General features: G+C 36.6%; 1 protein-coding gene across 3 annotated transcripts in view; it reads left to right on the top strand.

Annotated features, from left to right (window-relative positions):
• The window catches only part of ADK (adenosine kinase), a 300,617-nt gene that overhangs the window by 207,165 nt on the left and 81,260 nt on the right, over positions 1-12,192 (top strand). For all 3 annotated transcript variants that reach the window (XM_075155352.1, XM_075155350.1, XM_075155351.1), the window contains one exon: positions 6,051-6,221. In XM_075155352.1, the coding sequence (XP_075011453.1) occupies positions 6,051-6,221 (171 nt within the window). The remainder of the gene's footprint in view (positions 1-6,050; positions 6,222-12,192) is intronic.

The following is a 12,192-nucleotide window of genomic DNA, read 5'->3' as shown; positions in this document are numbered from 1 at the left end:
TGTCAAATATTGGAGGTTTTCTGCTACTGTTGTAATCTGATAGATACTAATATGGCAGCAATCAGAGTTCACTTCAGCAACAAAGAAGCTGTTCAAGTCTGAAAGCAATCCTCTCCTCCTGACGTGTTGGCACCATCATAGAGGAAAATGTCACGGTCAATATAAGCACATTTACTGACAGTTAGGGTTTTTCCTATGTTACTGAAAACTGTTTGAAACTTGGCTTTTATCAAAAACAGAAAGGCTGGCCACTCAGAATGATAAAACAATAGTTTACAGCTTAGTCATTTTCCAGTTATAAAGCAATACTTTCATAAAAATAAACAATGCATACAGGAACAAGCCAAAACAATTACTCAGAGAAATTGTTGCATTCTTGCTGTCCTTGCTTTCTGATTTAAAACAACTGTCCCCAGTAGGAACTGGACGAGAAGCAGTGGGTTTTGTTTCATTAAGTAACCACTTGCTGATCACTACAAGATAAACTACAGTTCCAAAATGCAACTGATACTGTGTAGGTACTTTCTAAGTTCCTAAATGACCTATTACATGACGAACAGTTACATAGATTAAAATAACATTCATGTATTTCACTAATTTACAGACTGAACATTTCCCAAGTGGATAATTAAATAGAGCTTTTGTCCTTCCTAGAGAAAGTAAAAAATGACTTAAAGCACAAGCACCTTCATTAATAAAGGTTGTGTTGTTTATTTAATTTGTGGGGTTTTGTTAATTATTTCTGGAGATTTTTTCCACATCGTGAGTATTTTACTATCTCTGTCATTTGATACTATCCTGTCATATCTCCCTAAGGAAAATAATTTAACAAATAATTTCAAGCAGGAACAAGTTGCAAGTATAAATGCTCAAAACTCAGAGCAAGAGGTAAGGGGTCAGTAAGACTGCTAACTTGACATGCACATTCCAGGTATTGTGATCAGGTATTTCAGCGTTAAAGATAGTTTTTAAATTGTTCCCTGCTCTTTTAAACTCACATAAGTACTAAGACAGATGAAGAGCTTTTGCTCTAATTTTCCAGGAAGATTCCTTCTGGTTCCTGTTCTGAAGGAAGATGATTTCATTGCCTTGTCTCGCAGTGGGTGGGACATGGACTGCACCCAGTCTGTGCTCTGTGCAGTTCAGAGGCTAGAAGACGAAAGTCTTTCAGTCTCTTCTGGTTGTAAGGGCACCTGGAAGCCTTGTGTAAGAAGTTCTGTCTGGAGCAGTTACCTAGTGGTTCATTCTCCATCCCAAGAATTGCCATGTGTTGCAGCTTCTCTCCAAGCCCTGATATTTCTGCTAGACTGCAGCAGATGAGACTGATGGCAGAGCAGAGCTGAGGGAAGTCCCTTCTGCCCAAGTGTGGGGCTTGAAGTTCTCTTTGTGTACAGAATATAGGAAACTTAACCAGGTCCAAAAGCTCTGACTTGGTTATGTCTGTCGTTTAACAGAGTAAGTTCTTTTGGCATCTTAGCAGTCTCCCTCTTTTACTGGAACTGCCAGCATACTTGAAGTTAGATGATTTCTGTAGGCCTTTACCGAATCATAGTATTTATCAGGACTGTCACTACATAACTGTCAAACTTTCTATGTGCCTGAAAAATTCCACCCTTTAGATGGATGAGAGTGTGATGTCATCATAATTGCATTTTTATGTAAATGCTTGCTATAAAATAATTTTGGATTAAATGGTGTGTTCCTTTCATGTTGGCAGAATATAAATTGTCTTAAATGGCAGCAGGCTGTTGTATATGTGTTTCTGAAAGTTAAATATTTTGATTCACACTTGCGATTTATTGACTTTACATTGTTACCAAATGGCATTTCAAAATCAGCTCAGAATACCATGGTTCAAAATCCTGTCACTCATATGATAAAGTTATTTTCACGTAACCCACTCTGCAAATGGGATTGGCAAGGAAAGAGGAAGAGCTAGAAAAAAGCGAGGGCAAATGCATTTTAGTGGGTAGTAGGTTTGAGAACAATCCTCATTTTTATTATCTCTGTATGTTCTTATGCAAACGTTGCTTCTGTGCTATTAAACAATAATAAATCCGAAACTGCAAAGATGTTTGTTATCATCTTGGCCTGGATTTGTCTAAATGTACACTACGTCACAGATTTCAGTTTTGGCTTTAAGGAAATACTCACTGGCTTAAAAAAAAAATCTTGATCCTCGTTGTGCAAACATTACATGTATGTAATCCAGACGAATTCAGTGCAAGCACATTATTTCATGTGAACAAATGATGGCAAGACTTCTCAGTTTGGACAGAAGACCTTATACAGAATTACTTTCACCAAAGCCAGAGTTGTTCTGGCTTCGTGAGGTCCTTCAACACTCTCTGATTCTGTGCTGCTGACACTTTTGACACCCTTAATTTGCTGCCCTCACATCTGCTATAGCTAGTGCTGTATGGCCCTCGTGTGGGTCAGAAGAAACCTTTTGGGTCTGTGTGTGATAAAAATGAGACAGATGACTTGCAAAGACAGATTGCTTGTGTGTAAACCCACCAAATCCTTCCAGTAATGCTAGTGTCTATAAAAAAGAGACTTGAGTGTAAAAGACTATCCTATATTCACAGTACCCTGGCATATTTTAAAAGGTGCATCAAAGAATTCCTGGATATTGTAAAAGTGAAATTAATATGATATTCTCTCCTGACTTTGTCTACTGCTGTCATGTGCATCTTAGTATTGAATTCTAAAAGCTCTTCAGTTACAAACAAGCTACTGTATCTCCCATAGCCATGTGTCTGCAATACACAAATGTGTTTTTCTTATTTCTTCCTTTTTGTTTCTCTTTCTTCCACAAGGAAAATGTTTTTTTCTCCACCAAAGGACTGTATTTAAACATAAGGAGTGCTTACAGGGCATAAGAAAAGTATTGTGTTTTGCGCGTGTATACATACAAACATGCATATAAATAATTCAGTCTATCATCCTATTTTCCTGGTGTATGTACTAGTTCAGCCTTGCTCTCTGGCTTGTGGTACAATGGTACCTTCTTCCTGGCATAGAAAAGAGACTCATTACATTTTGAGCAGCAGAAAATAGTGGCACATCATGAAGCAGTAGCATCTGGTATACTCAGTCTCAATCAGTGCACGCCAAAGGAGTACTGTGTGCTGCTACTATACCTGATAGCCTTTAATGTTTAATAGGTTTTCTTAGTACAATATTGCTGCTTTTCACTTTCTTTGACTGCACTGTCCAATTATCATATGTCCTTGTATGTACAATATTCTTTCACAAAGATGGATACATACACACTAATTTCATTTCATATGCAACGTAAGTTTCCCAGGCTATTGGAATTTCTGTATATTAACTGTCTTATCCTTTGATTATAGGTATTTTCCTCATAGTTGTTTTAAGGTACCTTTGGGCTTTGAGGGTACAAAGTTTCCCAAAACTCTCAGAAGTAGACTGAGGTGTGTAGGTGGGTATAGAATATCTTCTGAGGCGCCTCTTAACCTTCTTGTTAGTGGGAATAGAACTTCTTACTAGTGAAATACATCTTTTATACCTGTGATGTCAAGATACGCTTATTCTCACACTCAAAGCTAATGTTGGTTAACAGTTAATTGTTAAAGTAGGTAGGAGTACTTGACTTAGGTATTCCTTTGTATACATCTGTCTGGACCAAAAGCAGTGGCAGCTGCAAGAGCATGTGGCCTGCGGTTCTAAGGAAGCCACGAAGTGACTTTGTTGTGAATCCCAGTGAGATATAAGAAAACCTGTTTGTTTTAGTGGAGTTCATTCCTGTACAAAATTGTAGCATGCTGCAATAGCGTGGTCTGTGGCTTATCTAGTTGTAATTCAAACTTAGGAAGCTGGGTTCCTGTAACTGTACCGGCCATAGCTGTAATTGGAATTCCACTAAAAATAGAGACAAACTCAATTTAAATACTTAAGAAAGGGGGTCTAATTAGGTTTCTTTAAATCCAAATCTGTTCATTTCAGATTTTATACATTTTCTTCCTACTTTGTTAATTCCATTGTGTGAATTGTACTGCTACAACTTTTTTTTTGTATTGCTACAACTTTTTTTTGCAAAGAAATGTTATACTTGGCAAAGTTTAACAAGAGTTCTCATACACACAACTCTTAATTTCTAGTTGTTTTAATGTCAAATAGTTAGTTAAATAAAAATATAAAAAACTCTTGGAAGAATGCAATTAAATGGCATAAGTGATTTTTAGGAAACCCAGAAGACAGAGCTATAGCCTTTGAGAGTTCCTGGCCTTTACTTTGCAGGATCTGAAAAGCAAGCTCTCCTGTCTGCATCTCAGTACTTTTATGTTGCCTTTCCAAGGAAAAGGGAGTTGGATGCAGGCCTGAGTTAGATCTCACGGGGATAGTGTTCTGTACCTTAAATTACAATCAGATGTATTTTAGTTCAGATGAAGTTTTCAGCTTAAAATTGGTAAGAAGCCTAATTATTTGACCAGGTTACTATTTACGTAGACCACTGTATAGCAATCTGTGATTTATCCACAGCTGGCAACATGTTAGCCTTGAAACGTTTTTATTTTGTGTTTGGAACAGTTTTTTAAAAATCCAACTCTGTTCATTAAATCAAAAACTAAAAGATGGTAGAGATTGCTATGGAGACAAGATGTTATATAAACTGTTCATTTTAATTCTTCAGAATGTAAAAATAGCAAAGCAGCTTGGATGTTTACAGGCTTCCAGTCGCTCAAGGTACCGAGTATCTCCGCAAGATGCAAAGCATTCTTGCGCCCTTTGGACTTCTATTGTCATGAAGCGAATCATGCCCAGATTTTGAAATCAATCATGTATTTGTTAGACTGGAGAGCATGGAGTAAGGAGAAGTAAATAGAAAGACTTTCTAAGTAGTTTTTAATCTGTAGACTCTTTTATATTCTTTTTTTCTGGTGAATAGAATGCCTAAGATGATCTGTTAGCTGAAGTATACAGGATAAAAACACATATATTCTGTGATCCAAAGACATAATAATATGGAGAAAAACTGGAAAATAAGACTGTTTCACTATTATACCTTTTAGAGTGTCACGGTGGCGATGTTACAGATAGGACTGAGATGGTGTTTTATTGATCAGACCCCCCTCAAAGTTGTTTGTTACTGTGCCTTAGACATTATCTCTGGCCTTAATTTATCACTTGCTGCTCTTGCTTGAAAATTACTATTATTCACTGAGTTTTGAGAACAGTTAGTAAAATTGCTTTTAGGATTATAAAAATGAAGCATACAAAATTTGTTTAATTAGTGTAAAGACTAAGCCTTTGTCTAATTAGTAGATTAATGAAACTGTAGGGGATCTTTACATAACTCCTCGAACACGTGCGGTTGAGGTAACCATCTGCGATGCTAAATTCAAAATGGCAGCCTTGAACTGCTCTTCATACAGGGTTGAAATCGGCATTCACAATTTAGTAGACAAATAGCCATTTCTGGTTGAGTTCTGTTTATTTTGTTTCACGATTTATACTTACTTGAATGTTCATATTCAGAATAAAGAACAACACTTCTGGGAGGGGGGGAGATAAAATACATGTGCGGAAACGTGAAAACCTCTAGGTTTTCCTGCAAAACAATAACAATTACTACAATGACAGCATACTCAACATTTATTATAAACAAGGTAATAATTTTTCGGGCAAGGGATTTCATTAATCTCGTAGCTGTATATAGAGCCATCGTACTGGACTTTGGAATTAAGCAGCATAGTCTGTTTGACTCTATTACTAAAAAGGGGTGTTTAGAATTATATCACCTTTTAAAATATGAACATCAGTCTTAGCTGCCATGGGAAACTGTACTGCATGGAATGCAGAGGTAGGGAGTTATGTTTATTTTTGGAAGGCTGTGCTTCTAGGCATATGCAGATTCTTTGTCACCTCCATAATACCTTAATGGAAAGGCAGTATTTTTCAGAAGTTTTTATCTGTGCACGTGTATGACACAGGTGGGTTGGGGGAGACCTTCTAGAAGCAAGATACTTCATGTGGTTCCTAATATGACATTAGTAACATCCATTGATTTGTTTGGATGCTTGCAGGGATTCTTCCTGACGGTGTCACCAGAAGCAGTATTAAAAGTGGCTGCTCAGGCTTCTGCAAACAACAAGATCTTCAGCTTGAATCTTTCTGCACCATTTATTAGCCAGTTCTACAAAGAGCCTATGATGAAAGTCATGCCTTATGTCGACGTCCTTTTTGGAAATGAGACGGTGAGTCTTACAAAAGTACTTGAAGTATTTGTATCTCTCGCACCTAGCTGTTTGTGTCTAGGAGCCAGCTTCCTGGTTCTCCATTATTTATAGAGACTGACCATGTGAAGTGTCACTTAGAAAAGGAAATCCATGGTCACAGGACTGTGATATTTCAGTAGATGCCAAAGATGTCACTTGACCTGTTAGAGGTTTACAACTTGCTCATTCTAATGTAGAGACATGTGAACAAGTTACTCTAGGTTAAAAGAGGAAATATCCAACACATTGGCTGCTTTGTAATAACTATCGATGTGCATGATGTACTCACCCAGAAGTTAACTCTCTGCTGGAAGAAAACATATGAAGGGCTACTGCAGAGCTGCTGAGGTTCTGGAACTGGTTTCCATACCCATACTGCTGCTATTAGTAGCATTTTCTGTGGTGAAGACGACTCTTTGGGGAGAAATGGGAGGAGAAAACTAAGAAACGGTTAATTGGTTTGGAAGGTTCTCATTGATTTTATGGTAGATGGACTGGCATTCCATGTAAGGAAGGCTTATCTTTGCTATGCAACAGTAGGCAAACAGATTGCATGAAATTTTGCCTGGAAGTCCATGGTAATAGACCAAATTAATTCAGAATTTATTCATTGTAGTGCTATCACTTTTTGATTTTTTTCCACTTCAGAAAGTGCTCCTAAATATTTATTAGCTTGCTCAGCCAAAAAAGGTTAAAAAAAGCCTTGGAAAGTGTGACACACCTAAATGAAGTGTGGCCTTGTCTCTCAAGGTAACTGCATTAGTACAGGAAAATTATGGAAAAGCGATTTATTCCTGTCAGTGGTTATTCCTGATTGTGACACAGAGAGTTGCACCAACACAAGCCAGTTTTTACACTGTTGTCCACATGTCCACATTAGGGGCTAGCATTGATACAGATATGGGACTTTTTTTAAAAAAAAAAAAAAAGTCTTTTTAAAATGAAGAAAATTGCAATGTTTTTAGATACACTAGGATAAGGAAAACCTTTTTAACTATAGTTAATGGTACAGAAGAAGTATTTTCCAGACATTTTGCTGCTACTGCCAACTGTTACCTTTATTCTGTGTTTCACAGTACAGTCTCACAAAGATGCTACTGAATATTTTGATTTAATTGCAGTATATTCTCAACAAAAAAAATCTTATCAGATTTCACAAATTAAGTAATACCAAGTCTAGTCAGTATTTGGGTGGAAGGGCTTCATAGAAACTTCTAGGATTAAACCTTGCTGGTCTTCGTAGAACGTCTGGCATTAAACCTTGCTGGTCTTATATAAATATTGCCCCATTGACCTATTGGGAGAATTCAGATCACAGTGGTTCATTAGGTGCTGTTTTTCAGAAGATAAAACATAGGTTGTTACTTTTTGTATATTTCCACACTTTATAAGCAATAGTCCACTATACTGGCGACATTCCAATTTTAGAAATTATATTCAAACTACCTTAATTTGCCCTGCCATTTCAGTTTGCTATGGTATTATTCACCTGCTGTCATAAAATATTGTATAGGACTGTTTTGTGTATTAAAGTTGAAAGACTCCCTGCATTTTCTGTATATAATTTCTGAAGCGTTTTGGTGTCTTTCAGGGTAAAAGATACTATTTAAACTTAAGTAATCATTCTTAAACTTGGCGGTACGTTATATATATATTTCAGAGTACCAGCCTCTCATGCTTTGTTACTTATACTAATCAGCTGAAACCCTGGTCATTTTTTAGTGTCTGCTTTCTGCTATATAAACTGGCCATTGCTGCTTTTGAGTTCTTGAAATACGATTTGCAGTGGTTTATTCTGTTGTCTTTCTGTGTGACTTGAAACCACGCTCTTGGCATTGTGTACTGCTAGTTTTTAGTAGCTGCTGTATCTTGTGATTGTCAGTATTTCTGCTCTCTGCATATGGTTTGTGGTAAAGAGTAGTTGCAAAGCTCAAGAGAAGCTCATTCTGACATGTTCTGCCTTCTAGTAGCTTCCTTCTTTAGCGTGTTTTTTTTTTCCCTATATTCATTTCATCTACAAGTACATTCAGGATTGTTTTGTGTTTATGTATGCCTTGATGGGCAATGAACCACTTCAGCTAGCCAACACCAAATTTTTGCCCATTTACTGTGATTTCCTTTTGCTTTTTGCTACATTTTTCCATCAGTTTTGCTAGTTTAGTTAAATACTGAAAGTGTATAAGTTAACATATAAGCAAGGCATACTTAGTGGTGTGGTTGTTACTTTATTAGCACAAACAATACTCTCAGACACGATTTTTATTCTTCCCTATATTTATCTTCACTCCACATTATAGCCCAATACAATTTTATTGTTAAGCATTGAGCTGTTTATTTTTTGAGTAATAGAAAAACATCCAAGAGCAGCAAAATTCCAAATTGCTGCCATTCCTAAACTAAAAACAATCAGCAAAATGATTTTAAATTACATCTTCTACTTAAAAATTTACATCTGAATGGAGATTGGTTATTTCAAGTTTCAGCCAGATGGTAATTAAAATGGGCAAGTTATAAACCTCTTGGAATAAATGTTCTAGCTTAGAATGTAAATGCCAGCATACCCTTAACTGCAGTGAAGACGCTGAATGCTGTGATAACAACTCAGTACATGTATCAGTTTCAGCATCAGCTCAGTGACCACCAGTGTTTTGATCATTTGTTTAAATCCCTTTTATAACTAGCCAAACATCTTGTCTTGGATTTTTGATACTTATTAACTGTACTTCATGTAATAAATTTAGTAGAGAACATTCAGAATAGGAATAATTATATGTTCATTGCTGCTAACCAATTAGGGCCATTCTGCAGCCATTATCTAGCAATACATGACTGGAGAACTTGATTATTGTCATTGCTTTTAATTTTTATTAAATTAAGGTTTTTTTAATAGTTCATTTTGCAAATGGTTCTTAGGAATAATACCTTCCAAGCTACCATAATCACTGGATAATTAACCTGCCAGGATTAAGCACACTCTACTTTGCCTCAGGATGCTTAAATCTCAAATAAGGTCAATTATCTCCTGATGATAACTGCTTTGTCACAAGTTGCTGCTTAATTCGTCTGTAAAAGCTCACCTTAGAATTTTACAACATATTTTACAACTCAAAGTAACTTTCAGTAGCCGAATGGTCAAAGGAGTGAAAGCTTTTAAAATTACATCTCTACACAGAGTTGTGGAATGTTTCCTACACAGCAATTATACTAGGCAAGTAAAGGAGCCTAAATTTTCATATATTTCTTTCCCAGACGTTTTTCAGCTTTTCCAGTTAGGACTAAAGCTTGATGTCTCTGATATACTTGACCCATCAAAGTCAATAATGGGCACAGGAATCTGAACTCAATTTCCAGTCTCCCCAAAAGATGAGTTACAATGGCACCTCCTCAGGGGAGGGACTACTTCTGGGGGGAACGGTCTGTGTATTTTGGGATGTGCAGCTGGATAGCAGTTTCTTTTCTGTGGAGGTCTTCACAATTCAAGGGACGCTACAAAGCTTTCACGTGATTCATGCCTGCATATGGCACTCATTCATGACTCAGGGTAATATTTAAGATATTGATGTGGTAAAGATGATCCGGGTTGTTTTCCTACGTGTAGGCAGGACATGACTGAGAAATTTTAGAACTTAGAAACTTTAGAATTACAGACCTGCTGAGCTCCTCATCTATTGCTTTGCAGCAAAAACCATAATCAAACAATACAGTTTTCAGTATACAGTGTACAGCAATCAGTAAAAGTTGAGGAGGTTATGTAGAAGAGAAATCGTGGATTTTTCTAAAGCACGAATATAATAAAGAAAACTAAGATAATAATTATTCTTGGAAATTAGATCCTCTTCCTCTCTACTGTGAAGAGCTGTTACTTCTAAACACCCAGTCTCTGAACAAATTAATTACAGGATTGTAAGCTGAAGTTCTGCAAAGACAGATGCTTCTGCAAGCTCATCGGGAAATTGATGCTGGTGTGACAGCAAACATGCTGAAAAGAAAGAAGGTTGCGTGCAAGACTTCTATGTTTTAAAAAGCAATGACAGTAGCTTTAGTGGTGGTTCTGGAGTTATGAATCCTGAGCTTTAAAAAGATGGGTGCCTTTGAATGCAATAAGATATCAAATGGGTCTTGTCATCATTTCATCTTACAATTATACCAAAACGGTACATTGTGCCTCCTTAATTTAAAATATTTTCAAGTGACGTATCAAATACTAACATAAACATCCCTACAAATATATATGGTTTGGACACAGCCTTTAAGAACCTTCATAAGCCTTTATAAAGGCAAGTCTTTTTAATGACATGGAAGATTCTCTTTAATGGCAAGGAAAAACAGTAAATCTAAAACTGATAACAGTGGTTAACATCCTCCTGATTTTGAACCTGCAGTCAGTCTGCAGTTTTGTGTTTATTTTAAGCAGGGGAGTGAATGGAAATGCTGCTAAATTTTCTGGCATAAAACTGTTCAACACACTAGGATTTACACCTAAATGACAGTTTCCAAACAAATTGATATATTCCCTTTCTGTAACCTATAACGCCTGTTTGTGAACAACTTTCACTCCACGTACTTGGATATATTACATTAGGATATGACACTGTGGACAGCCTTCAGTCCTGCCTGCAAGTTTCCTCTGCTGGATTATCACCTGGGACCACATTGATACCTGCAGGCTTAGGAATTTGCCTACAGCTCACAAGAATCTTGAATGAGACATAATCACTTCTATAAGATAAATGAGCCTCATGGTGATTCTTTTTAAACTAGTGTGCATTCATAACTGAATTGATCTGAATTTGCACCAGCGTAATTGCTAGGTTTATACACCTAGCAGATAGTTTCCCACACTACCTGAATGTCCTTTCACACTGGTGAATTGTCTGATTCTGAGGAAACGATTAAGAGGTAAGAGACAGGAGAAAATCAGGTGGCAGATGTAATTTGGTGTGTGGAGGAAGGGAAATACAGTTTGGCTTTCAATAAATAATGAAAGGGAGACAAACATTTCAGTCTGTTCTTCTGTATCAGGTGGAACCAAGAAGTAAGGAACATAGCAAAGGATGGCTGGTCATGCCATAAATATCACCAAATTGTTGTTTCTGTTTGAAGTATTTTCAAGCAAGCATTTTAAATTATTTTTGAATATTTGAAATTATTAGTAGAAGGCAAATACTAGATCGTATTTGAAACTGGGTATCTTGAAGAGACTTATTTTACTGTACTGCTAACTTATATGTATGTTACGTAAAGAGCCCTTAAGAGACCTTGATTCTTTCTTTTTAGCTTACTGGAACTGGTCCATATTGAGGGGTTATTTTCAGTCAGTGGTTTTTTGCAAGCTGTCTTCCTTACGGGTTCAACCTTTACCTTCAGCTTCTAAATCTTTATTCATTTTGAATTAAGTTTTCAGGAACATTAATCATCTTAAATGAAATTAAGTTGGGTGTCAGTGTTTTGCATTTCAATTTATATGCCAGTATTTTCGTTATGCTTTCAGAAGTTCTCAGAAACTTGCCCCACAGGTGAGGGTAATTATCTTCATTTCGTAGGCTGAGTGAGAGACTGAGGTTTGCACAGTCCCCTACAGGGAGTCTGTGGTTAAGTTAAAAATCGTAGTCAGATATTCTGACCCAGTTTATTAAATACACATGGGGAAAAAATTTTGTAAGGAGACATCTCATCTGCTCTTCTATTTTAACAGGTACAGGTTTTTAAGGTCAGCTGCTGCTGGTGTTTGCTTATCTAAACTGCAGTAAACAGCAATTTCTTTTTCTTTTATAAAAGACTGGCAGATTGCTGCAAAGTCTTTGGAGGGAGCCTGGGAATTAAAAATCGTAATTTTCAATGTAGGAAAAATAAATATTATTTTTCTTTTATGTCTGTGTAGAATTTTGACGCTTATTTCCTGGTGCAGGTGTTTTCAATTATAGGAACATCATGGCATTGTAATATTGCT

The sequence above is a fragment of the Calonectris borealis genome, chromosome 7 (assembly GCF_964195595.1).
Source record: "Calonectris borealis chromosome 7, bCalBor7.hap1.2, whole genome shotgun sequence".
Lineage (NCBI taxonomy): Eukaryota > Metazoa > Chordata > Aves > Procellariiformes > Procellariidae > Calonectris > Calonectris borealis.
Note: the sequence above shows the minus strand (reverse complement) of the source record. Positions and strands in the feature narration are given on the sequence as shown.